The 27,466-nt window shown below is 38.4% G+C and overlaps 1 protein-coding gene across 4 annotated transcripts in view; it reads right to left on the bottom strand.

The window, feature by feature from the left end:
- Positions 1 to 1,323: 1,323 nt before the first annotated feature.
- The window catches only part of usp54a (ubiquitin specific peptidase 54a), a 43,416-nt gene continuing 17,273 nt past the window's right edge, over positions 1,324 to 27,466 (bottom strand). The window contains exons 7-21 of one of the 4 annotated variants that reach the window (XM_042336706.1): positions 26,554 to 26,700; positions 25,943 to 26,092; positions 24,154 to 24,319; positions 22,478 to 22,648; positions 21,655 to 21,798; positions 20,813 to 21,503; positions 18,079 to 18,212; positions 13,424 to 13,597; positions 12,190 to 12,309; positions 11,087 to 11,243; positions 6,929 to 8,475; positions 6,420 to 6,538; positions 5,996 to 6,136; positions 5,600 to 5,795; positions 1,324 to 3,873 (exon numbers count right to left, since the gene is read on the bottom strand). In XM_042336706.1, the coding sequence (XP_042192640.1) occupies positions 3,149 to 3,873; positions 5,600 to 5,795; positions 5,996 to 6,136; positions 6,420 to 6,538; positions 6,929 to 8,475; positions 11,087 to 11,243; positions 12,190 to 12,309; positions 13,424 to 13,597; positions 18,079 to 18,212; positions 20,813 to 21,503; positions 21,655 to 21,798; positions 22,478 to 22,648; positions 24,154 to 24,319; positions 25,943 to 26,092; positions 26,554 to 26,700 (4,782 nt within the window). In that variant the 3' untranslated portion in view covers positions 1,324 to 3,148. Of the gene's footprint in view, positions 3,874 to 5,599; positions 5,796 to 5,995; positions 6,137 to 6,419; positions 6,539 to 6,928; positions 8,476 to 11,086; positions 11,244 to 12,189; positions 12,310 to 13,423; positions 13,598 to 18,078; positions 18,213 to 20,812; positions 21,504 to 21,654; positions 21,799 to 22,477; positions 22,649 to 24,153; positions 24,320 to 25,942; positions 26,093 to 26,553; positions 26,701 to 27,466 lie in introns of those variants that run through there. The other 3 variants (XM_042336707.1, XM_042336708.1, XM_042336709.1) reach the window with 3 other exon arrangements.

Here is a 27,466-nt window from a genome sequence, read left to right as displayed (position 1 = left end):
AGCTGTTCAATGAGCTCCCTCATTAGCCTCCTGGGAACAACATTAGCTTTTATTCAAACCTCGCTGTCTCCCAATGCCATAAGGACAAAAGAACTTCTGAACAGTGTAAGATTAGGGCAGCTGAGTGCTGAGTTATTGGCACCACTAATATTCATTAAGAATGTGAGATATAATAAATAATAATTACCCTTGCAGTTGACATAGCACCTTATCACATTTTAAAGTGCGTCACAGAATATATTGTAAAGTGTATCTCGTGGGCAAAAATGCATCAGCCCGTTGTCCCACAAACAGTTATGGATTGAATGACCAAAGGTTTTTAATTGTTATTTAAGTTTAGAAAATGGTGAGTGAAGTTTACAAACATGCCTGGAGGAATGGAGCTACACTGTGATCAAAACTTCCCATTGCCTTCTTTACTGCCATCACTAAATGTATCGTCAGAGGTCTTCCCCTGCAACCCTGCTTCGGCTCTCATTATGCCAAATCTTCCTCTTAGAAAAAAGTGTGCAGAGCCATTAATGTTTCTATTATGCTGCCCTCCCACCAAGGACACATGCAACAGTGGGAATGTTTGAAACCGACATCCATCCTCATCAGGTTACATTACATTCACACTAGCCTTCAGATCCTTGCCTTAATAATAATCCTTGCATTTGATATAGCGCTTTTCACGTTGGGAGGACGTCCCAAAGCGCTTCACAGAACACACTGTATATTTGTGGGCGAACGCAGCAGCCAATTGCGCACAGCAATGTCCCACAAACAGTCATAGATTGAAAATTACCAATTTATTATTGTTTTTGATTTTGGAGGGATTATTATTAGGCGTGTGGAGTGAGGAAACTTGCCCAAGGTTTCGCCCTGTGCCTGGAATTAAACACAGGTCTCTCGCTTGCAAAGCGAGTGCTCTAACCACTGAGCTACAGGACGCCACATACACACCCTCAAGCATAAGAGCCACAGCATAATTCATTCAGCATTTGACTTCGACTGTCAGGTGTTTCCTCCTCCAGCCTTGCCACACTACTCCTCTCATCATGATGTTGTCCTTGCATTTCCTGTTAAAAATGGTGTTTAAGTACAACCACAATATACAGGTGGCAATAACCACCTCATTGTGCTTCTTGATTCAGAATCAGAGCCAAGTCCAGAAAATATCATCTGATTGGCTGTAACATTTCCCCATTAAAAACTATGGGACCATTGCCCAGACCCTTTTACTCAAGCACCTTATGGCTAATTTCAACCCCCATGTCTTATTCACAAAAACGAAACTAAGAATGTCAATGTTCACTTTTACATACAAGACAAAGGCATGGCTCAATATAAGCACATTATAGATACTTTATTGCAAAAATATGAGTTGCATTTACTAGCACTGCAATTACAAATACCAATAGGTACAGAAATGTTTCCAATTTCACTTGTCATTGCCCGTAAAAGCTGTACACAATTTAACAGGAATACATTAGCAAGAATATGAAGCTTTACTATGCAGACAGTAAGAAATTACAGTAAAAGTCTGTAAACCATTTTCTACAATAAAATCTCTCAACACCATATCTGTAAACCTATATTTTTATTAGCGGTTACTCTGGTAATTTTATATAATATACATAAGGGTGTGAATAACCCAGTACTCACTGCATAAAGAACCTTGTAATACTGTTTCAGCAATCACATGATCAATACTTTGCTTACAAGGTCTTGTAATATGCATTTAATGGCATGACTATACAAGGATAATGAATTGGTTTTGAATACTGGGAACTTTACAAACTTCAACAAATAAAAATTATAACTGTATACATTATAAAAATAACAGATGGTAGGAGGAAATTAAATGCAGTCAAAGAGCCATGGAGGTACAGATATGCACAAGTGTCTCAAGATTTACTCCCTTTTGATGACATGAACTGAATTTGACTTGTGTTAATCCCATGAGACTTTCTTCCTACCTTACCTTCATGGATTGAGACCAGGTTTCCCATTTTATCATGCCATCATTTTCATACTCCAGGGTGGGTGAATGGTCCACACGTGAATTCTCATTACCTATTTTAACAATCTTCATATATATTTTACAGCAGCTTCCCATCTCTGCAAGTAGATATCTGTGAAATAATTCACATCCTTCCCTTCAGTGCAGACCTAGAATTTTTAATCATATATACAATGGTGGGGGAGGGGATGTGAAGAAAGTATCACAAAGGTGTCTTGCATATCAGTGGACATTAAGTATGAGTTTATCTCCTTCATTTTGATTGAAAAAGTGTACAGCACTGTCTTGGTCTGCAAAATACATTTTGGATCCAAAAAACTGTTACACTAAATCTATATAAGCTGAATTATTTCTGGTTATCAATCTTTCAACTCCTTCTAGCCTATATTTTAACAGAATGAAGACTTTCAGTAGATCAGGCTGGTTGTCATTTGCCAGTCATTCAACTTTATTAACTTAATGGATTTCAAAGAGATACAGATTTATCATATTAACTCTGAAGATGCTCCTAACACTGAGCCCAAAGTAGCATTTAAAAAGCAATCTACCTTTCAATTTAAAAATGCATCTTTATATTTGAGCAGTTTGTTGACAATTAGAATATTTCAACTTGATTGGATTAGAAAGGATTAAATTGCTGATTCTTAAATTGCCCTCACTACAGTTACATCAAGAAAGCCTCTGTTACAACATGACAATATGCAAACCACAAGTTACTTAGATCATTACACTGTAATTTCAAGTAATGTTCTATATTTCATAACAGTGTAAAGGTCCAAATATGTATAGACGTGAGTACTGTAATACAGAACTTAATTTTGTATAGTTACAGGGATGGAGGAAGCAGCGAATTATTACATCCAGAATTCTAAACTTAACTCCTAAACAGTAACTGAAAAATATTAACTTTAGACTTTAATTAAAAAACATTTAGTCTTTCAACTTTGTTTTTACCAATTTCGTACCAACCCTCAACTGCATACAAGCATATTTCAGGTCACAACAGAAACCAAAGTAAATATTTCTGGCATAGAACTCAGTTATAATGGCATCCCTTCACTTAGTTGGGAGTAACAGAGTTAGCTTGCTTTGAAGGAGTCTCTTTCAATAAAGTCTATCAGTTTTGGCTAATCTCAAATAGTATTAATGTCTTGGTTTAAATTGTGCCATATATGCAGTGCAATTCTGGCAGTAAACCTGTGCAGTATCTATTAGCACTTGCTGGCAAAGAGAGCATTGGCGTCTCCTGCCCGGCTGAAAACCAGTCTGTTCAGTTACTCGTCTGATTGCTGATGACTCCCTGGTGTAAATGTCAGGAGCATTAGTCCTTGGAGCAGCATTGCTGACCAAATGCTGATATGGGGTAAAAGTCGCTTTCCTCCAATCCTCATCAGGAGGAACATCAAGACGCCGGGGACCAAGACTGTTAGATCGTGAAGCCACGATGTAAGGAGGTTTCTGATAGATCAACGTATTCGCTGCACTGCTTTTTGGGAAAGTGTTCTGCTTAGTGTCGAACCCAGGTCTGTAATGCACAGGAAAGTGGTCTGCAGAACCATAAAAATCAGAAAATTCTGTTCTACTTTGGAGAGGCCTGTTCAATGTTGCAGTGCTGGATGGATTTCTGCGAAGGTGCTCTATTTTGCTCTTGTTTGGCAGAATCGCTCGGTTTGTTTGATTCAGTCTTTGTTTGATAAAGTTTTTAGTCTCAAGGTGCAGCAGCTCCTTACCGAAGGGTCTCTGCCCTGGAACCACACGTTTCTGACTGCGTGGCAGCGTTCCATAATTCACTGCAACATTCTGGTAGTTGTCACGGCTGGTAGCTTCACTCCAGTCAAACACAGCCAGAAATTTTTCGATGTTCTTATCTGCATTCATAGGAAATAGAACAATTAAGTAGCTTGAAATCATTACAAATTTCATCCAACAAGGATCTAATAATAATCTTTGGTTTTGGTATAGCATCTCTCATGTTGGCAGACCATCTCAAAGTACTGTATTTGTAGGCAAATGCTGTAGTCCAATTGCACATAGTGATGTCCTACAAACAGCCATGATCTGCAACAATTACACAAACCAAATTTAGTCTTCAGCTGCCCATTCGATAGTATAGGCCAGAACATATGGATTCCAGTTCAGTCAGTATTCATCATGCTATAAAACGTTTGAGGATTTGCTGAAGATTAGTGATCACATACCATTTCCATCAACATGAAAATCCTATTTCAAGTCATGACTCGTCATTTCTCATGAACTCATTAAAGTTTCATCCCATTAATTTCTCTGTTAATCCAGTTAATTCCTCAGCAACATATGAGACAAATTCCAGAATATTTTAGAGTGTAACATCATAACACAAAAATAGTAAAATTAAAATAGAAAGACCATGTCCTTGTTAGAATGCATCTCTGAAGTTCTTCTTCTTACCCAGAGAAAATCACAAACGGACAGGACAACAATAATTTAAGTGGAAATGTATAAGGTTAACCATTCCCTTTAACTCTCAAGATGGTTCAGTTTGTAAAGTCACTGTATGATAACTGAACTATATAGACTTGGAAGGTACAAGGCTCAATCCAGAGCTATGTGATCTCAGTTGGGGCAGCTGAAGGGCAGTGCAATTGATTCTCTCCCTGGGGTGATGAAAGAAATTAGCTAAGGTTCTCTCTTGTAGTGACCCCTGCTGATAAGTGCATGTGTGTGAACACTGGATGATCATGATTAGCCCTAGCTGTGAAGCTTTATACAGTTCAACAGCACACTACTGTCGGCTGAAAGAAGAATGGTCACTTGGGTAAAGGCCAGTTGTTTCTGAATTTCGTATTACAACACGCTAGACTTGGAACACACATTCATAATGCTGACCATTTTGCTGAGCTGGTTTAGGTACCCATTGTATATAATGAAGAAAATCACAATGAGGATAGAGAGGAAAAGCAAAAGCAAAAAGTGATTTTGAACTGTTGAATAAGACCACTTTCATATGTTACACATGCACATAAAAGAACAATTACCTACCTTGCAGATCCTTTTCATTGTCCTTACATTGCTAGATTCAAGCCAAGCCTCGATTACACTCTGGGGAAGACTATGGCAGCCCTTTATGACAATGTGGTAGTGCTAGGATATATCTATCACTACCATAGAACATTGGCGAGTGCCAATGTCAAAAAAGTCATGAAGGTCATTGCTAACCACATGTGTACTCCCAAAATGTTATCTAGGTCTCACTCAATTCAAAGTTGGAGGATGCTGAATAAAGTAGTAAGTGATATTAACATTTAGAATACAGTTATCCTGAATCCAGATGTTGCCAATCATGTCTGATGATTTTCCTACCATTCATTTCAATTTATTAAGTTCAATGCCAAGTCGAACAAATGCCATTCGGATCAAACATATTAGGAAACAGTCACTCTATAAAATAGTCTCAAACAGAAACGTTCTTCATGCAGTAGTTGAAACACATTACATACAATGGAAAAGGAAATTAACAGCCAAGGAGAGTCATGCAACCTCAAGTACTGTGGGTAGAGCATGCATTGAAAGGAAATGTAAATACAAGCCACTTTCGTTTAAAGAAGCCATGTTTACCTGATGCTCTGTTTGCCTCACCAGCCTTGCTAGGCTGCAGTGGATCAGACGAAAGGTGCTGTGATAGGTAGGGGTGATGCTGAGGGTAGGAGTTTAACACAGGAGGATTGTGGGAGGGATCTTGGGAGATGAGGGAAGAGGAGCTGGCAGATCTTTTTCGAGGTTCCAAATGTGACTTCCTCAGTTTTGTTGTTTCCTTGCAACATAAATGGACATTGACGGTTATATACCGAAAATTTCCACAGGAAGGAAAACAAAGTAAAAAGCCTCCAATTTATTCTCCCACATCCCATCCACACTATTAAGTAGTTCAATAAGGATGTAACATAATAAACTAATTTGAAGCAAATAAAATTTTATACACAGTTTTACATTGATCCAGCCAGTCTTACTTACAAAACTATGAGAATTAACCACAGTGTTCTCTCGGTTAGCAATGACAGTTCCACTCAGGCTGCGAGCAATACGTCGGAAATTTTCTGCAGTGTAATTGTCATTTTCCAAGTTTTCTGTTGGAGCACTTGCACTGAAATCAATCTAAAAAAGATGAAGAAATTTAAAGTTATTCCAAATTCTGACCACTCAGCTATCAGGAGAGCCCAAATACAAAAGCACAGAACTGTATTGTCCTGAGAATTCCACCACTCAAACCATTCTTTAATTCCAATTGAAGATGGTAGCATGATGGCGTATTTAGAAAGTTTTATTTGAGGTTCTTTATTGGAATTCAAGGTAGAAAAATAATTACTATTTACTTCTGAATTAATACACACACACATTTGAAAAAGCAGACATAATAGGTATTTTATCCTACTTTTACCTTTGTCCTGTCTCGTGCAGATACCCTGGAAGAAGCTGTCCCGTAAGCTCTGCGCTCAATCTCTGCAGTGGGAGTCTTTGATCTACCCCTTTCTGGTGAAGAGTAGAGATTTGTTGCAACTATTTGCGGAGATGAATAAAAATGGAAATAATATTAAGTTGGATTTCTTGAAATTGCTGATAATTCTCTTATTTAGTCCAGTACGGTTAACAAGTATGCCCTGAAAAGATGTTTCATTCCCACAAAATTATTCTTCAATTTTTTTTGCAATCCCAAGTTATGTAGAATGCAAGTTATGTGAATATAAAAATAATGCTTCATATCCTTTGCACTTATAACGTTTTCTAATAAATATCTATACAGCCCCAGGATGGTATCCCTTTTCTATTTCATTCAAGAAATTTAGAAACTTGTAAAAAGCTTAATAGTTTAAGATATGTTATCCCCACCATCCAAAGGAAAACAAAAATCAGAGGTTCTACATTATTTGATATATTGTGCATTCTCACCTGGTTTAGCACCATTATGTCTGGTAGCAGCCTCAGTCACAAATCTTCCTGGTGACGTCCGGAAATTCCCCGAAGCTTGCAGACTTGCCTGATACAGGGATTCCAGCTCTGAAAATTCGAGTTCAGTATCCTGACCTTTACTAATAAATGGCTGCATTAGTTTGCTTTCATGACCATGCATGCAACTCTCTTGACTAGGCAGATTACCCTGAAGGTGTTGCTGTTCATTGTTGAAATTTGGTTGAAGCATGTGATGCTTTCTCACATTGCTGACCCATCGATCCATAGGCAGAGAAGAAGCAGATGTAGTAAATTGCTCATCTTGCTGTCTCACCCCTTCTGAAAAGTTGTTGAAATTGTTATTTCTGAAAGATGAGTAAACATTCTGGTATTGTTGTGCACCTGTTTGAGGATCACTTGGAAAATCTAATACTCTGAAAGTACTGTTTACATCTCTAGCACTAGTTTTTGTTCTGTAAGTAGGAGCAGAAGGAGAAACAGGTGAGTCAGTTTTACGATTCATAGGAATGCCTGAACCTTGGGAAGAAAGCAAGGTCTCAGAAGACCACCTTGTGCTGCCTAACTGATTCCTGCTGTGGGCAGTCTCCATTTTTGTATTCAAAGGGAGCCGAGACAGCTCTTGGTTAAGTTCTTCTGGTGGACATGTGCTAGATTTTGAATACATGCTTTGATAATTGCCTTCATGGCTTGCCTGTCCCAGCTTGGCATTTACTCTTTGAAACTGTGCAGTTAAGCCTTTTACATTAACCTTATCGATTGTTGTCTTGACCAAAGGTGAGCAGGTGTTGTGAAACTCTGCTGTTTTGAAATCAGGCTTATCCAAGGTCTCATTATCTTCGTGTGACTGATAATTAGGAGACCAGTTCAAGGCTTTGGAAGACGATGTTTTGCATGGAGAGATTTCTATGTCAGATGTATTAAACTGCCTTGAATTGGTATGTATTGAAGAATGCTGTGGAGTTTTTGGCAGATAACTGTCTACTTCATCCTTCTGTATTAACACCTTTATATGGGGAGATTGTGATGGAAAAGTACAATTCTCATCTCTGTAACCAATGTCAAGTAATGGCAAGGAACCATGTTGACCAGATGCCTGCTTATTGCTCAGTGCTGAAAGATCCAACCTTGCTTGATTTTCCACTGGTTCAACATCATTGCTCTTCATCGGGCTTTTGGCTGTGTGCTTCAAAATTCGGTCAGGTTGTGAAATACGACAGTGACTTGTGCTCATCACACCTTTTTCCTCCACCTTCTCCCCAGTGCGAAAAACTGGAACTTGATTGCAATTGCTGGGAGTTGGAACCTCAGAGGTGTATCGACTGGGTTGGTTAAATTTCAATTCTGAAGCTAATGAAGTAGAAACCTGACCATGCAACTCCCAGTGAGGTTCTTGTGACTTGGTTGCATGTAGCTCATGGTTGGAGGCTGATAAGACTGGGGAAGAGTTGGGCTTGAAGTCAGGTTTACTTGTGGGTTTCATTATTTTCTCTGATGTTAACAGTACTTCGATCTGGCTAGTCTGCATACTGTAATCAAAGTGGATTGTATTATTTCCAAAGTACAATATCAGAAAGAATTCAATGCCATAATACGCAGGCTCCTCTACTTGTTAACAAATGTTTTACTAAACAGTCACAAGTGGTATAGAGCACACTAGAAATACTTCTAAGAAGTCTCAGTTTGCTTATTTCATATGACACACGTTGTAATCATTTAATCATTCTATTTACTATAGATTTTGTAGTAAGTTAAATTTTAGTACTCTCTTGATTAAATGGCTGCTAATTTTATTTCCATATGTAAAATTCAATTCAGCAGCACAATACATACATATTCAACTGCCAACATTGAAATCTTCACCAATTGCTGAATTTATGTAGAATTATTAGGCTAAAAATATTGAAACAAAAAAATAAATTCAATCTTGTTTTTATGGTTGAATGGAGTGGACATTTTGTAACAGGTAAAATTGAAAGAGTAAGGATAGGGGAGGAGGCAGTATGATCCCTATGCTTTTCTTTACGATTACAGGAACCTTTTCTTTCAATCAACTACAGAAACCTCAACTATACAGTGTGGTGTGCACCACATGGGCATCAACCCCAATTTTTTTGTTTGAAGCAACAACTATTCATCACTGCCTGCTCCCTGCGATATAGACCCCAATCAGGTGACTCTCTCACCATACAGAAAATGAAACATGCATTTCAGGTGCCAGCCTCCTGGCAGCAGTCAGCATGAATTAATAATGTAAATCAAAAGATAATTTTAAAAGAAAACAGCAACTTCCTAGCAAATTTAAGGTTTGTAATATTTGTAATTTAAATTCTTAAGACTTATCTTAAAACACAATTTAGACTTTTCTTTATTACCATCTGCTTCTGAGATTGTATTTTTTGTTAGGTAATACTAATCAATAGAAGCTTCATAAATTTAGAGTAAATCTTGGTAAGCAGCTGCGGCTCAAGCTCTGCACTGCCCAACCAACGGTTAAGGCTGCATTTCTGAGCTATGAGCCAGCTATGGATGGTGGCATCGCTCACACTATTTCATACTGCTGCACTGCTTGCAGGGAGTTCCTTGTATCTCCTACTTGGAGGGAGGGCACGCTTTGGAAGATAAGCGGGTCTCCTTGGAGCTGAGCTGGCTTGAAGCTGATATGCTTGGCAATGGAATGTCTGAATCGAGTCAACCCTCTGTTGCAGTCTTGGCGGTCTGGTTCCTGAGCCAGGATGATCCACAGTATTTCAAGGTCAGATTGATGAGACAGGTCAGCCTGCTTGTAAGCAGGACTTAGAGGGGCACACCGATCCACTGAGCACAAAGATTCTTCCCACTCGGCTCCAGTTAACACTAATCCAAAATCCTAGCAAGCAGGGTGGTTCTCGCTGGACAAGCTTGCTGGGCAGTGCTCTCAAGGGCAAGCTATACAGTGTTAAATGGTTAAAATAGAACAACAGCCCCAACACAACTCTGGGGTACCCTTGTGTGTCTCTCTCCAAGCTGTTCATAATATTTTCTTGAATAAGTATGCAAGTTGCATCCCTAGAGGGAGATGGAGTGCACTTTCCATTCCAGACATGTGGAGGTGACAATCCAATCTCAGTCTGGATACTTTTAAGCATGGTAATCTGTTTCTCCATCAAGCACCCAGCTGATCAAAAAAAAACTAGAGCCTAATTTATATCAACATAGTTTAATTTGATCCCCCTTTACATTACAAGGGCACATCATTTCCTTTAAATCCTTTCAACTCCCCACAGACCTGTGTCTAAAACAGAGAAATTTGCCAACCATAACCTATCAGGTATTCTCTGTGGCAAAACATAATGGCAGAAGCAGAAATTATGAATTCAAACTGCAAAATATGAGCAGGAATCATAAGTAAGACTAGGCCACTATCATCCAGACTGGGACTCGTTTTGTTTTTAGAGCTTGAAAAATCAATGGTTGTTCTTTCAAGGTTGAAAAAAAGAGTGCACCACGAACTATCACTTATGTATAGAAACCGAGGCTATCAGTTGAAACTTAGTTGAGTTTTTATGCTTCAAACCATTATGCCTCAAGAGGGTAAACCCTCCAGAACTGAATTCACCCTCTTAGTAAGACTATCATTGTTTGTTTAATAAAATAACATGGGTAGACTTGGGAGAATTTCACAGATCATTCTCCTAGGTAATACATGTTAGCATGTACCAATTGTGGGGAAGATTTTTTTTTAAAAAAGAGACAAACAAGATTTCTGACAACAATATATGACACCAGGCATTCTGAAATTTACATTATATTGAAGGAGCCCTTCCCTGCACCACCCTTCTCATTTGAGAGAATAACACTGTTCAGACATTTTTCTCATGGGTTGGAGAAAAATGCGTAAATGAAATCCCCCCTCCCCATCCAAGATTATCTCACCTAGAAGGGAATCCAGAAAGAGAATGTCACTTTACATAAAGGCAAATTCAGGCTCTCTAAGTCAGGACACAAACACTATGTTATGCAAGCAGTTGGAGGTTATAGAGCACTTCCTCATCTAAACAAAGTGATTAATATAAAATCTTCTTTTCTAAAAACTATGCTGTTGATACCAATATTCCAAAGGTTTCTATCCAATTCCCCCTCTTTATCCTAGAGTACTACCTTTTGCATTCAGTCATTGGGTTTCCCTGTGAAAGGGAGTGCTGCATACGCTCCTGCAGACTTCGAGCCTTCTTCATGCAAGTATGCAGCTTCTTATCAGCAAGGGTTCTGCCATGTGAGCTCGCACTGCCTTCATGCATAGCAAGTCTTAGTTTAGCTAAAATGCAAAACAGCAGAAAAAAAATGCACACACAGGCCAAAACAACATGCAGTTGTAAAACAGAAGTATGAGAAACTCATAAATGTTTTAAGAATGAAATGTTAGCAGTGCTCATATCAATGTGACATAGTTTAATTACAAATAGGTGTTTTGCGCACAGAGATTTGTCCAATGTTGCAGGAAATGCCAACCAAATCATTTAGGAATATGTGCAATTGCATAAATAAGCAAATATCAAAACAAAAGCAAATGAATGACAGAAGCAATTACTGCTCTGCCTTTTGATGGCACAGTTAAGACTACTCTAACACACTTAAGAAATAATGTGTGCATAGCGACCTTTACTGTGCATTTTATTCACTGCACTAGAAATTGCACCCTAAATTTCCATTGATAAACATTTCAAATCGCCAGTGGCATCCATCAATTCATAAAATTACTGCTTAAGAAAACTTTGAAATGAAATAATATTCACATAAAATTAAGTTGCTTGCAAAAATAACAAAGTGGCATTTTGGTAAAGGATTTTCTGGAATAACAAATTCAACATGAATTCCCTTACTCCAAACTTCTTTTAAAATTATATTAAAACTTATAAAAACAATTGCTATTTTTATATCATGCCTTTAATTAAGAGCCTTCCATGTCATCCTTTGGGTTAATCACATTATTTTAGGTTTTAAAATACAAAATAAAGTAGACAGAAATATTTAACATGAAGTATTTAAAATCTTTCTCAGATTCAAATAAAATGATTTTAAGAATATATTTGATGCGTAAAGAATTTCAAAAGTAGTATTTGGTACGCATATCAACAGTAAACGGGTAACATGACAGTTTAGGCTCCAGTTTCCAGTCAAACAGTAAGGAGTTTTAGTCAACGAGACAGCTGATTAGCAACGTGTTTAGTCTAGGAGCAGCATAGGCAGTTAGGGTTACTTACACACAGCTTCATTGCAGAGGGAGAGCGCTGTAGCTAAATCATCCTTTTGTTCAAGGCGGAAAGACTGTTCTAAAAGAGAGTCTACCTCCTGCAATGATCTCTCAAAGTTGTCAGTCTTCCCTGCAGAGGCAACACCAAATTTTTCACATGCAGTTTATGTGAGATATTAAATTCTAAATAACACAAACTTACAAAAATGTTCAGTCAAGTCAAAACCTGAAAAGCAAATTCCTGACAAATATGAATTTACCAGGTTCTAAATTAACCACAATTGCTCAACAAACATTTTCAGTAAACAATGGTATTACGCAATATTAGAAACTCATAAAAATAGCAAAAGAAAACAGAAAGAAAAGCAATATATGAAAATGGGAAGGCAAATGTATTGTAAGTAGTCCAAATGAAGTACTTAGAAGGGAAGGTGGGGAAATGTTATAAAATGTGAGAAAAGATTAATAGACTGAAGTTAAAAGGTCATCTGTTCACATGCTAATGCCTTCAGAGGGGTATTCATGAGAACATGAATAGATGCACAATAAGATAATGGTGAATTGTGGAAAGGGTCAGATGTGTCCACATGTTAAATTTAGAAGAATTATTCACTGAGGTGCTATAACTTAAAAAATGTAGAAAAGTATACAGACCTCAGGACAAGTTTAATACATCTGTTATGAAAGTTGCTTCAACGAGAAGCAGTTCTGCAATGTTAGAGCTCTCCTCCTGCAAAATGTCCCATGTTCACATTATGGGACAGACTACAGCATTCCCCAAAACAAAGTTGCACATGGCACTTTTGTGTATTTGCAGTTCACAGGAAAGCCTCTAGAGGTAAGTTTTATTTTCTGATTGAGGGCCTTCCCCAAAACCTGCATTGCTAGATTGTGAAAGTAGCCTGACGGATAGACAAAATTGTAACAGAAAATCAGCAGGAAACACCAATTGCAAACACTCTGATTTGTTACCACCTCTGGAATGGGAAAGAGGAACAATTATTTGTATTTGCACCCCTAGTTAACTCCTCTCAAAAATAAGCAAATCCACATTACAGCAGGCTTTTGCTAACAGATAATAAACAGCAGTCAGGAAGGATGAAAATTCAATATTAAAAAACTTTAAATACACAGAACTGCTTATAGTAATACATTTGTGAGTTCATGGCTGTCTGAAATGAGACTGACAAGCATTTAAGAGATAATATCAAAAGCCAGGATTATAAAACATTTAAAAGACCAACCTTGATTTTGAAGTTCATCTAGGTCCATAAATTTGCTGGGTCGGGGGTTAAATGCCATAGATGCTTCCTTCTCTCGCAGTTTCTTTCTCCTCATTTCCTCTTCTTTTGTTCTCCTTTTAATCTCTTCTTCCAGCTCATCCAATTCACTTCGTATAGGACAACTGAAGTGGTCATCTGAACAGTGATGATTTAATACAATTCAAAAAGTGGCTTTCGCTGATTTATTTTTATACACACTGTTCAAATATACCATTAAATAATGCTTAAGAATCGACAATGACCACTTAAACCCTCAAATTGAAATAAAAACTTTGATCTTAATCCAGGGTATTTAATTTTTGTGAACATCTTGAATTGTTGAATTTTTTGGCTAACACAATGAGATACAGTGACTGATTAAAACAAATTGCTAAAACTTGGAATGTGCCTGTGAAGGTTTTCAGGCATGAGACAAATATTGATTCAGGCACATCCACTATGAGCACCCTAAGGACTTCGCAACAGGTGAAGCCAAAGTTTTATTTTTAAAAATTGAAGAGAAAAATCTTGTGATTGGCAAATCCAGGGTGTACTTTCTGCTTCAAAATCCAGCTTCTGCTTCTAAGGATTTCTTATCTTATTTGAGTGCATTAAATCATGCACTCAAATATTTGTGCAACACAGTAATTTGCAGCAATTCCTGCAATTAAAGCTGTGTTTCACCAGTCGATAGCATTACACTAGTTAATGGAGAACTGCTCCCTTTGATTCATAAACACGGGCTATATGTAACTAAAACAAAAGCAGAAGTTGCTGGGAACACTCAGTAGGTCCGGCAGCATCTACGGAGAAAGGAAAGTGAGTCCACGTTTCGGGTCCACGACCCTTCGTCAGAACTGGGGCATGTTGGGAGGGAGAGACTTTTAAGAGCTAACAGCGGGAGAAGGCAGGGCAGGGAAGACCAAGGAGAACATGGGGTAAAGGACAGGGGATGGTGGGTTAAAGATGTGCTAATTATGCAAAACAAAGAGGGGATTGCAACAAAGCAGGGGAATAGAGGTGTTAATAATGCAAAACAAGAAAGGGGGGAGTGGAGGAAATTACAACAAAATAGGCAGATCAGAGAGAAAAGGTGCGTCTGGGACCCAGATGATTTGGTAATTGTCACAGAAGAGGGGGAGGGTGAGCTGTTAAGGTCTGATATTGTTGAAATCAATATTGAGCCAGAGGGCTGTAAGGTCCTTAGTAGATATGTGAGGTGCTGTTACTCAAGCTTGCGCTGTGGCTCATTGCAACAGTGTAGGAGACTGTGGATGGAGAGGTCAGAGTGCGAGTGGGAGCGGCAACACTTTCCTCCACTACAAAATATGGAATGGACTGATTGAGAAATGACACAGTTGCCACACAATACTGATGATGGGGTTCTTAAAACTTAAATGTGGACTATTTGACATTATTTTACACTGTTCAAAACATCACAGATATCTGAAAAAATGCACGTCAAAAACAGATTTGAATAAAGCATGAAGCTCGTGTCGTAATAATTTTCAGCCACTAGGTGGTACATGTGTGCGTTTATAGAACAAACAACTCTTCCAATAACACTGGTGGAGTATTTGGAGTCAATAGTTTCTCACGTTATAGCGAAGAGTGCACTATGATGAGTTCTATTGCCACTAATATTGTAAAGTTCTACTTCAATCATAAGCAGAACACCAAGAAATAAATGCAGCACAGCCCTTTGAGGTTGTTTTTGCTAGAAAGCACACATGTGTAAAGAAGGTTTTAATTATAATTTAACACTGAACAGTGTCAATTTTTTTAAATTTTGTTTTTCTTACAAAGTAAATCACGGACAGTAATTATAGAAATCTCCTTGGTTCTATTCCACTTCTGAATCTTAAACCCCAAAAGGCAACACCTAGTGAATTGAGAACGTCTCTATTATCAGGAATATGGTTTGTTCTTTGCTATCTTGTTATGTAATGTAATTTTATGAATTGCTGAATGGCAGAATCAAGCTCATCTGAGACCAAATAAACTTTTGATTTCCTAGTCTTTGTCGTATGCTGTCTTCTGACTTGACCAGCTGAGTTTTAAGCTGATCAGTACTACAGCTGATCTTGTTTCTACCAGTTGCTCCACTTGCACACAAGCCTCGAGCCATCTGCTGCTATATGGTGCAGGTCAGTGCTGCCATTCACACATCAAGCCATCTGCTACTACATGCTAAGAGCTGACACGAACATATCAGGAGCCAAGCTATTGCAGCATTACATCTGAATGCATGACACAACAAGAGAGAATATCTATTAAGGACACTAGCAACCTTCTGTGACATAAAAAATCATTGCATTTAGCAACTGGATGCTAAAATGATGCATATAGCCACATTTGCCATTTCAGATAATGCTCAAACAGTAATTGTTTGGGTAATTGGGTTGACACATCATTTGTGTGATTGTTTCCATTTTCTTTTTGCTAACCTCCCTATGTTCTGCAAACAGAAACCATTTGAGTTTTGNAAAAATCTTGCACATCTGTTTAAGATCAAATGCTCAACTTATTCCACCAGGTAATGTTTGCATCATCACAACTAGTGCTGGATAGCTTTGTTGGCAAACATGTAGGTGGATTACCTGACCTTGTTATTATGTAAGTGGTCTTATGAGCTGATTGCATCAGTGAAAACAGGAATTTAGGTTTAATTTATGGTGAAAAGTTACTGAATATACAACTAAATGGAAGAAATGGTGAAATCCTCATATATAAAAACATTTTGAAATAAAATTGGGTACTTTAAGAAAAAATGTCTTACATAAAAATAGTTTTTAAAGACCTTTAAGTATGGCCAGTCACTCGGTTAAGTTAATGACGGTGTTCCACGCAATTAGTAATTATGTGCACTATCCAAATGCAAAGATTAGTATTATTTGATTTTTTTCTTAATTTTATTTTCATGTTTAAAATCAGGGCATTTGTTTTAGCCCCTGACTGATCTATGGTTAGTGATTGTGTTCCTTACGTTTTGTTTATGGCCCACTGGAAATTGTATTGATTATCCAGTCTGGACACAATTGACATTGTTGCATGACTGAAGCAACTGCATCACATAATACCTTTTTGATCTTTTTAACCAACATGAAGTTATCTTATTGCAACATATCGATAAATGTATTTAACATCAAAAGCATCCCCAAATGCCACAACTCTTTTAATTAGTCTCAGCTAAGATAGGTTGACATATTATACAGAGCCATCATTGCCAAATCAGGCTGCTGGGAAATGGGTTTCAGATTGCAGCTATAGTTCTTTGTGCTGAAAACAGTAACCCAAGCAGAGAGCTAGTCTTGACCTGCCACCGCACATGCACTTAGTGGCTTCAGTGACAAAGTACTGCATGCGCTTTTACCAGCTATATTGAAGAGATTGAATTATTGTTTTGAATTACGCAGTGTAGATTATTGATTAAATCAGATTTTATACGTTTTTTTTAAACCAGATTGCTTGCAACTCGGACTTCACGCACATAATAATAATAATAATAATCCTTGCATTTGATATAGCGCTTTTCACGTCGGGAGGACGTCCCAAAGCGCTTCACAGAACACACTGTAAAGTGAATTGACTGTATATTTGTGGGCGAACGCGGCAGCCAATTGCGCACAGCAATGTCCCACAAACAGTCGTAGATTGAAAATGACCAATTTATTATTGTTTTGTTTTTTTGGAGGGATTATTATTAGGTGTGTGGAGTAAGGAAATTTGCCCAAGGTTTCGCCCTGCCTGGAATTGAACTCAGGTCTCTCACTTGCAAAGCGAGTGCTCTAACCACTGAGCTACAGGACTCCACATATTAAATCAAACAATAAATTAAACATCATATTAAATGTTATGGTCCCCACCGATATGACTCAGGTGAGTTTTACTCTAATGTTTTCAAAATGAAACAGTCATTTACGTTGGCTTCATAGGCAATTATCTGTAGTATTGAGCCAATCCTACTTAATATATTGGAACACTAAGCAGGAAAATTGTAAACTCCTGATAACTTGTCACTCCAAGGGAAAAGGGCTCAGTGAGGAGTTATCCAGAGTGACAAGTTAAGCATATGTATTAATACATAAATAAATGCGGTAAGGATATTAACAGCATGATGATTTAAGTGGTAATGACAAGTTAAATCAGGGTTGAGTTATCAGGAGTTCATAGGATAGCGACCAATGAGAGTGCCATCACTTCAAATGTGAAATTCCACACCACAAATAGGGCCCTGTAGATTTCACATGTTTATCTGAAACATTCTTTAAATATAAGGCAAATATATTTACAAACAAAATTGGTTCTTGCATAAACTGCAGTATGACTAACAAAAAGCTAAGTCTAACGCTATCACAAACAGTTCCTGCAACATTGTATTACAATAATTCATTTCACTCTGAAAGTAACATGTCAACAATTGTTACAATTATAGATTTTAATATATTTGATACAATTAAATATAAAATGTTTTAAAGAGTCTAATGTATGGATTTTTTTACACTAAAGTTGTTTAGTAATTGTTCAGATTCACGTGCATTATTTTCATGGTAAAGGGTGTACACAATACAGTCACTGCGGCAGCATGCAGTTTAAATACAAGTTAACAATAATTATGGGGTTGTACATTAACTTACTGAAACTCTGCTGCATATTCATCCAGGTCTTGGAGGCTGTTGAAGATTCATGTTGTAAGGCACTGCTGCTCTTGGACTTGGGTACACTTTTCCATGAAGGACCAGAACTGACATTTTTTTTGGCATTAGTTTCCCTTTAAATCAAGCAGAAAGAAATATGCACAATTATGTAAACCTACAACTACAAGAAGGGCATAATAATGCTATTGATGTCTACAGATTGTACACCTTCCAATAATACATCATAGGAAGGGCTCCCCGTCTGAATATTTCCCTTTCTTTCCTTAAATTATAGACTCTCACTCAAGTGCAGTTCTGTAGGGGCTGACTACCCTCTAGCATCGTGGCCATTCTTGATTTGTGAATCGAGGTGAGTGTTGGCAGCCATGGAAGCATCAAGCCATGTCCAACTGTATCCACATCCAATACCCAGGCAGTTATATTTTCCAACAAAGTTCAGCAATGAGGAATACAAATTTGAAGGTAATTTCCTCTTCATCACCCAGGGACATAAAGGCCAACAGTCAAGTCTGTTGTCTGTCATGCACCCAACAGTTTACTTTGATCAGACAGGCTAACTCAGGACAGAAAGGCAATTGAACCAGACACTGACTCTGATCATGTGATAAGTACATTGCCAACTCTACTACAAACGGGGAACTCAGAGAATATGAAAAAGAAAAAACATTGCTAGAACAGTTTGACCGGGATGCAGTTTTGCAAAGCTAAAGCAGAGACACAAGTAAACCATGTGCTCTTTTCATAATGTACCCTATTGTGCATCCAACTAAATTGATTTTGTTTTTATATCTCTTCATTTTCAGACAATCAAGTTAAATATGGAGTCTCGATACTCTTTCCATTTAAAATTATGAGATCCTGACTTCATATTTAGGGTTATCTTGTCTACAGATAAATGCTTTTTCCTGTCTTCCTTGTCACTGATGAGTGCATGCTGGAACAACAACAAAATTACATTTATATAGCGCCTTTCACACCGAGAGGACATCCCAAGGTGCTGGGCAATCAGTGTTTCGGACCCGAACTGGGGGGGCGGGATCAGGGAAGATGGAGGGCATTGGCGGAAGGAGGGTGATCGAAGGCACAGTCGAAGAGGAGGGTCTTGAAGGAGTCAAGGGCGTGAGGTGGAGGGACTGCAGATGGAGTTTCAAAGGGTGGGGGCAGAGTGGCTGAAGCTCTGTCCACCAATGGTGGAGCAGGCGAGGCGGCGGACGTGAAGCAGGCCGGAGCCCGCTGAGCGGAGGGAGCGGGCAGGATGGTAGAGGGATAGGAGGTCGCAGAGGTAGGGGGTGAGAGAAGGCCATGGAGGGCTTTGAAAGTGATGACCAGGATCTTGAACTGTATTCTCTGTGTGATGGGAAGCCAGAGGAGTCAGGCGAGAGTGGGGGTGATAAGAGTCACGGAGCCTGGTGCTGGAGAGGACACGGACTGCAGAGTTCTGGATGATCTGCAGCCTATGGAGGGAGGAGTTGGGGAGGCTGATAAGCAGGGAGTTTGTAGTCAAGCCTGGATGTTATGAATGGGCATATAAGGGTTCTGGTGGCTTGTCGTGTGAGACAGTGGCGAAGCTGGGCAACGTTGCGGAGGTAGGGTAAAACAGAACAGGTCATGGCACGGACGTGGGGCAGAAAGGATAGTTGAGGGTCAAACAAGATGCCAAGGTTCTGGACTGGCTCAGTGAGGTGGAGCGTGCATCCTTGGATGGTGATCCTGTCAACAACTGAGGTGTGGAGGCGCTGATAGGAGCCAATCAGGAGGGATTCGGTCTTTTTGACATTCAACTGAAGACAGTTAGCTCTCATCCAGCACTTGATGTCTGACAGACATTCTGTCAGGACAGCAGTAGTCTTGGAGTCGAGGGTGGAGTCAGAGAGATGAAGTTGTGCATCATCCACATAAATGTGGAAGTTGACCCCATATCTGCAGATGATGTCACCAAGAGGGAGCATACAGATATTGAAGAGGAGGGGACCAAGGACAGAGCCCCGAGGAATGCTGCATGAGCTAAAGGAGAAATCGTTTGTGGAAATGAAGTGGAGACGGTATGAAAGGTAGAATCTGAACTATTCAAGGACAGAACCATGAAGGTTGAGGTGAGAGGAGGTGTAGGAGAATAAAGTGGGCAACGGTATCAAAGGTAGCAGAAAGATCAACGAGGCCGAGGAGGCAGAGGGAGCCCTGGTTGCAGATGGACAAAATATAATTTGTCACTTTGGCCAGTTATTTCTGTGCTGTGCTTGCATGAAACCTGATTGGAGGGGTTTGTGGAGGGAATAGTGGGAGAGGAAGATGATGTAAAATACAGTCTTGCCACTGTAGCAAGAACATTTGAATACTTGTGTGAACATTATAATGCTTAACCTCCAGTCATAGCAAAATTCAGAGTTGATAATACTTTTAACTGGAAATGAACCAGAAGCTACTGAATATTTACAACTATGGCAACTGTTTGCCCACTGGTATGATTGGACATTCAGCTCATATTAATTATATCCAATATGAGATTTTTTTTATTAAGTATTTTCGATCACGCACCAGCATGTTCAGTACTCAATTACATTCTACTATTCAAATTACAGCATTTATAAAGTTAACTACTGCTGTAACAGTAACAAACACTAACAAATTTTATAAAACTAATGCAAATCCTGAATGCTATGAGCCAACGAGTATCAATCAAGAAATGTGTTAAACAGTCAGACTTGAGATTTACCTGAAAGGATTGGCACTAGAGTTGTGAACTCCACCTGGAAGCCCATCAGTTATTGAGGTGTCCAAGCTCACTGGACTGTTACTGTTACGCTCACTGCTCTCATAACCCGACTCCATTCTCTGTATAAGACGCTCATTGTCTCCAAGACTAGGGATCCCAGTCTGTTGAATAGTTTTGCTCATGTACCCAGGTTTATCAAGTTTATCATGATTGAGTTGCACAGCATTTCCTTCATACTTTGTATTGTCTAATGCCAAAGGAGAAATGCTATGTCCGACTGAACTTTCAGGGTGATTACAGTTGGAATCTTTAATACCATCCTCTGACATTGAATTTATCTGTGCATAACTTGTATTTCTCTTCTTTTCCTTGCTGAAAATACTGTCAATGTTGAGGACTTCTCTTTTGGGTTTCCACAAATAGGTTTTGCATCTACTGGACGTATTAGTCTTGGACTGACTGCTGGTATTTTCCATTTCCCAATCATGTGACTGTTCATTGGACACTCTAGTATTACCACCATCAACATAGTCCATTGCCTTTGTTTGAACAGGTCGATTGCTGTTTTGGTCTTGGCTATGCAGAGGCCGGTTATGAATTATGTTACTCATAGTTTCTCTGAAGTCTTTTAGTCTACTCGTAGCAACTTTTGGTCCAGTTCTTGGGGCTTGTTTTTCCTTTAGTGTCTCACCTACAATTTAAGATACAAAATAGATAAGAACATAAACAAGTGGCAATTCCAAGACTCAGACATGCACCTTCTCCTGCAGTAACACTCCAATCTGCATTTTAATTTTGGGTACTTCACAACAACAAATATTAGAAAAGGGAACTTGTCTTACCCTCACTGTGATAACCAGAGAATGGAACTTCATCCAATTTTTCAGGTTTTCCATGATTATCAGTACGTCGAGGTCGGCTGGAACTCCTCCTCCGGTCCACATAAATCCCTTTTTTGAAAGGAGGATGTTGGTTAGATTCACTGTCTGTATGGTGGCCAAGGGCAAAACATATAATTTAAAGGAAAAATATGTCTAAGGGCCACTGAATAGGACTCTTAAAAAGATTTATGCCAGTCACGATGATGCAAATTAATATAAATTAATGTAAGAAATACATATGCAATCCATTTTATCTTCAGATTACACCTGAAGAGACAATAGGTTGCATAAGCGTTTCTTATAATGATTCAGTAAAAAAATGTTCACTTTTATTTGAAGATCTTATATTGCATTCAGGCTGGGTAATCAACACAACACACTAAAAGAAAGCAATTTGGGCTAGCCACAGACTGTGAGCTCCAATAAGAACATTTCATTTGGAGAAATGCTTGAACCATTTAAGCCTTTAAGCACTTTTATTTGCAGCTTTTAAAATCTAGGCTTTCCATTATATAACATTTACAGCTTAAATTCTACACTAGTAACAGAAGAAAGGTGCATGACTGCAGCTAGCCAAACAATTATTTTACAAAGATTGATGTTGAAATCCTTTTCGAAATAACTAGTTTGATTCTACTTTAACTCATCTATCTTCACTCCAAAATTACAGTTGTTAATATCACCCACACTTTGCAAATCATGATTTACTTACATTTTATCTATCTATACAGTCTGACAGATGTTTTAAATTTATCGCTGCTGTATTTATATCAATTTAGAGTACCTGTGTCTCTGCTACTTTGAGAGGCTGTATCATTCCCCATGTTGTAAATCACTGTGCCTTGGGAGTCAGAGGAGAAATGGCTGGCCACAGACTCATGATGACTGTGTTTATAATGATAGCTTTCATTAGAAGAATCTGTTCTGCTATCACTGGATATAGATGGCTCTCTTCCTGCAAAAAGGACAAGCAAACAAAATAACACACATTTAGCTGACAAGTAAATACATTTCTAAAAGTTATACCTACCATCTAATTAGGTTTGCCGAGCAGCAGTTTTGATGCATATTTCTTCACTTTTAAGGCATTTCTAAGAGTGTAGTAAACATCGGAAACAAAAGACCTTCATTTTAGAACTGTTAAAGTCAACCAATGAATCATCCTTTAACCTACAAGCAGGTCTTTCAAACTTTGAAACTTTCAAGGATAATAGTTACAAAAGCAATTTTCTACATTGTCAAATATATCAGTTATCTGAGAAAAACAGGAAACCCAAGTGTTGTGCTCAGCAAGAAAACAGGAGAAAAATCTCTACACTAGGTTACATCGCTTCTAAGAAATGTCAACTCCCTCAGAGATTGGGAGTTACTATTGGAATCCCTTTCCAAAGTTATAAATATGTAAAGAAAAGCTGGAAAATATCAAAGTTACATGAAAGGTCCTTGTGTTTCTTATTTTGGCATGTTTCAACTTTTGATATCCTTAGAGGATCATGAAGAATAGTTAGATTTCAACACCAGAGCCAGCGAATTATCAGTAATAATGCAATGTTTTTATGAGTTTTTTTTACTACATTGCTTCTCTCCCTGCCCACACACCAGCAACAAATCTATTTCTCAGGCTTCACAACGGCATTCTGATCTGACCAACAGAAGAGACAACTATCTCTCCATCTAATTTTCTCTCCAATGTGGAGTACAATTTTACAGATGTGGGAAGCGATTCATTCATTGCCAAAAGCCTTTGGTCTTCCTTAGTAGTTTTCAGCAGCAATATGGCATCAGTAGACATGTATCACTAATATTAGGGTTTTGAAAGGAGTAAGGAAAACAGCACTAGTGATGATCAATTCTGTACAGAAAAACAAGTCAGAAGAGGAATGAACCTTGGTCTTTACAGATGCTTTTCAGGTAACATTTGCAGAAATGAATAGTCAATTTTGAGATGGGAGTTCAAAATAATAATTTGAAGGACACATAATTGGAATATTCAAATAACAAATTAGAATACACTGTAAATTTCATAAAGTAATATTTTGTCCCCCAAAAAATATTTTGTGGGGCAGGAAAGGTGAAAGATTTAGTCAAGAAACTGGAACACATTGGTAAGATAAGGCTTTATACTCGATGCCTTACAGCAATTTCCCAATCACATCCACATTATGAACGATGCACAGTGAGAAACAAAGGCATCAGTTAGGATACCATTTTCTTTAGCACAACGCCTACCAATCTGCTCATGAGATTTAGCAGACCACAACCTTGTCATGAGTGAGGAACACTATGTAAATGATGTTGAGGGAAGAGATAATATAAAAAGGGGCTTTTAAGCAGTTGTTGAATTCTTCTGCAGTAAACATTTAGCACAGAGCTGACTTAATTATGAATGAATATTTAATGTGTTTTGCCTACCTGTATAGAGATGTTAACCACCTATGAGTAATTAAATATCAAACTTGCCTGAATCTTCACTGTCATAGTAAGTTCTGTTGTATTGATGGATGTCCACTGAAGGCAAGTCCTGCACACACACAGGTGTACCTCTGGGATCAGCATAAAGTAGTAGCAAAGGTTGATAGTGGCTCTTGATGCATCTAGTTACCACATCTTTCCATTTTGGTCCAATCTAAAATCAAATATAGTTAGCAGAGTTGAAGCTTTTTCTGCATAATTTTAACTGCTTCTTCAGTATCAAAATGGTACTTAATTATTCTTTGCATATCACAGATCATCACTAATACAGAAGTATTTATAATTAGACAATACAAGGTACAGGTAAAGGTACCCTTTATCACAGTGGTTTGGGTTCAAAATCTCAAGCCAAGTTTTATAATAGGGCTCACTAAAAATGGCCACCATCAGCACTTCACAATCGTCAGGTAACTGTCGACTTTACTTCCTGTGCACCAGAAAGCTGGCAATCACTCTGACAAGTGTTCCAGTTGAACAGTGTTTCAGTTACGGGAACACTGCTCAATGTTGGGAGGATTCCTCGCCTGAGTCCTGTGCACAGAGACCCAGTCAGTCAACACAAGAACCTGAAATTGGACTTCCAATATACAATAGATCCACAGTAATCAGGCTCACGCTATATCAGAAGTACAACAGGGTTCGCCTGGATGTCCAAAAACATGTTCTTTGAATCGAATGTGAATTGTATTTACAATTATAACCTTTTATCTGTGGTAAAAATAGAATGTCAAAGTGCTTACTGCTTGAAGTAGAAGTGAGAGTTCATGGGTTATAATCATAGAAAGTTAAATGTTTGTACTGGAGCTAGCTCACCCAGTGGAACTATCTACTCTAATCATATTCTCTTGCTCTTTCCTCTTAAGCTTTTACATTATTTTCTCCAGTATATATTCAATTCCCTTCTAAATATTTTTTTGAACAACTTTAACAGCTAGTTCTGGTAAGGCATTCTCGCATTCTAACACCCAACTTCAAAACAATCTTATTCAAGATCCTCACCCTCGTCTTCAAATCCCTCCACTCCTCTGCATCCCCCTACCTTTCTGACCTCCTCTCTCCGCAAAACAGTGCCCTTTGCCTTTGCTTCACCGGGTCTGGCCTCCTCCTTGTCCCCCGAGTCCTCCGTTCCACAATCGGCGGCCGTGCCTTCAGCCACTATGCCCCAAGGCTCTGGAACTCCCTTCCTCACTCCCTTTGCCTCACCCCCTCTCTTCCTATTTTCAGGTCTCTGCTGAAGACCTTTCTTTTCGACCGTGCCTTTGGTCACCTTCCTCCCCTCCCCCTGGCTCGGCCCCGGGATCCGTTACTGTGAAGCGCTCTGAGATGCCGTCCCGCGTGGAGGGCACTATATAAATCCATGTTGTTGTTGTATTATTTTGTTAATGTATACACTGTTGCTGCAATCTGAATTCAAGTCCTGAGGTCAAACAAATTAATAGAAGCAAACACCAGTATATTTAGCACACTATGAAACATGTCGCATTCCCTTCAGTGAGTGCAACCTAGTTTCAGAGTATCTACCTCCCAGCAGTATTCAACCCCCACTGTCAGAAACCATGTTTTGAAAACCTAATTATAAACTTTGCATGGAAAATAGAGAAATAAATGATAAACTAAGTATAAAGTATAAATGGATATAACTAACAGATTTGCAGCGAGAACACGTTTATGGACATCATTAAACCTAAAGTTCAGATCAGCCACTTCAATTACCATGATATTTGAACAATATTATATTAGTGTTATAAATAAACATTTCAGGATAAAGAATTTTTACCTCTTTTACATGAGCATCATCAAAGTACATCCATTTGCGGATTTTTGTTTGGAAAAAGAAAGTGGAATAGTGTTTACCATAGTAACACACCATCCCCACCAAATAGAGCTCAGCGTGCTTGGCCTTGTCATCCGTCACCCGATAAAACAACTGCAAAGAACAAATGGTAATACATGAACTTGATAAAATCCTGCAAAAGGCTACATCTAAAATCAGTCTCAACATACCATGACAAAGAACGTCAAATTCTTTTAACTAACATTCTGGTCTTTTATGAAAACAAATTGAAAAGGAGTTTTTTTGTCAGCTAATACACAAACCCTCTAATGACGATTCATGAAATAAATTGGTGCTTTAACCTAGAAGAGCCACATTTTCTTACAAAGCAACTAAATTTCAAATTCCTGTAATTACAGACACAGATTCTGTTTGTGGAACACTGCTGTGTGCAATTGGCTGCTGCGTTTTGCCCAAAAATATACAATCAATTCACTTTACCATATATTCTGTTAAGTGCTTTGAGACATCTCGAAGATGTGAAAAGCGCTGTATCAAATGCAAGGATTATTATTTATTTTATTATTATAACACATAAATATTCATTATCTTACATCTCCCAGTTTGAGGCATGTTCCTAGGCTATGGATGACATCTTCAGCAAGATCAGAATGATCGGAGTCCCATACTAAACCGATAGTGATAATCTCGGGGGAGTTCATTAATACTCTGCGGATTCTTATCTTCTCACCGCAGTTGCCCTGTAAAGGAAATATTAAAAAAAATTCTTACATTTGAATTGAAGGCTTCCACCTTCTCAAACCATAGAAGAGCATATTGCTGCTCTATCGCACTGTACCTCAGAACATTCTGATAAGAGTCACTATAACAATTATAACCCTTTTAGCCATGATGAGGCAACAAACAGAACCAGGTAGAAACTTGCTATTAACTCTTGTGTAAATACAAATATTTCAGAAGTGAGTCAAAAATAAAGAAACACAGCAGTCAATACTCAACCATATTTTTCAGCATAGTCCTAGTTTAAGAGAAATTCACACATTCCACATATTTGCTGATGCAAATCCATATTAAGATTCATAATTATTTAGGTCATTCACTGTCACAAAGATGAAACTCTTTTTGAACCTTGGTTTGAATTTATCCCAGACTCATTTGATGAAATTCTCCTGTCAGTTCTAAACATTTAATGAGAAGTACTTTTGGCCAGTTTAAACCAGTTGCTTGTTGAATGACTCACCATCTCAGAATGTCCAAATCCAGCACTATTTGGCAGAGGCTAAAAGGATCACTGCTGTGGAACTGAAATAATGAACACTGATGCAGTAGGGAAGCTATTTCTCACATTGCAGTTAAGATGCGCTGTTTAGGCAGAATGAAGGGAACTTTAATGTGTATCCAGTTTTCTCAAAGCTCATCTGACAATGCCTCAAATGCTGACAGTGGGTGGAAACAATTTATTTCCACATTGCTGACATACAGTGAATTCCATGCTACCAATCAAAT

Source organism: Callorhinchus milii, unplaced genomic scaffold (genome assembly GCF_018977255.1).
Source record: "Callorhinchus milii isolate IMCB2004 unplaced genomic scaffold, IMCB_Cmil_1.0 Scaffold7, whole genome shotgun sequence".
In the NCBI taxonomy this organism is placed as follows: domain Eukaryota; kingdom Metazoa; phylum Chordata; class Chondrichthyes; order Chimaeriformes; family Callorhinchidae; genus Callorhinchus; species Callorhinchus milii.
Note: the sequence above shows the minus strand (reverse complement) of the source record. Positions and strands in the feature narration are given on the sequence as shown.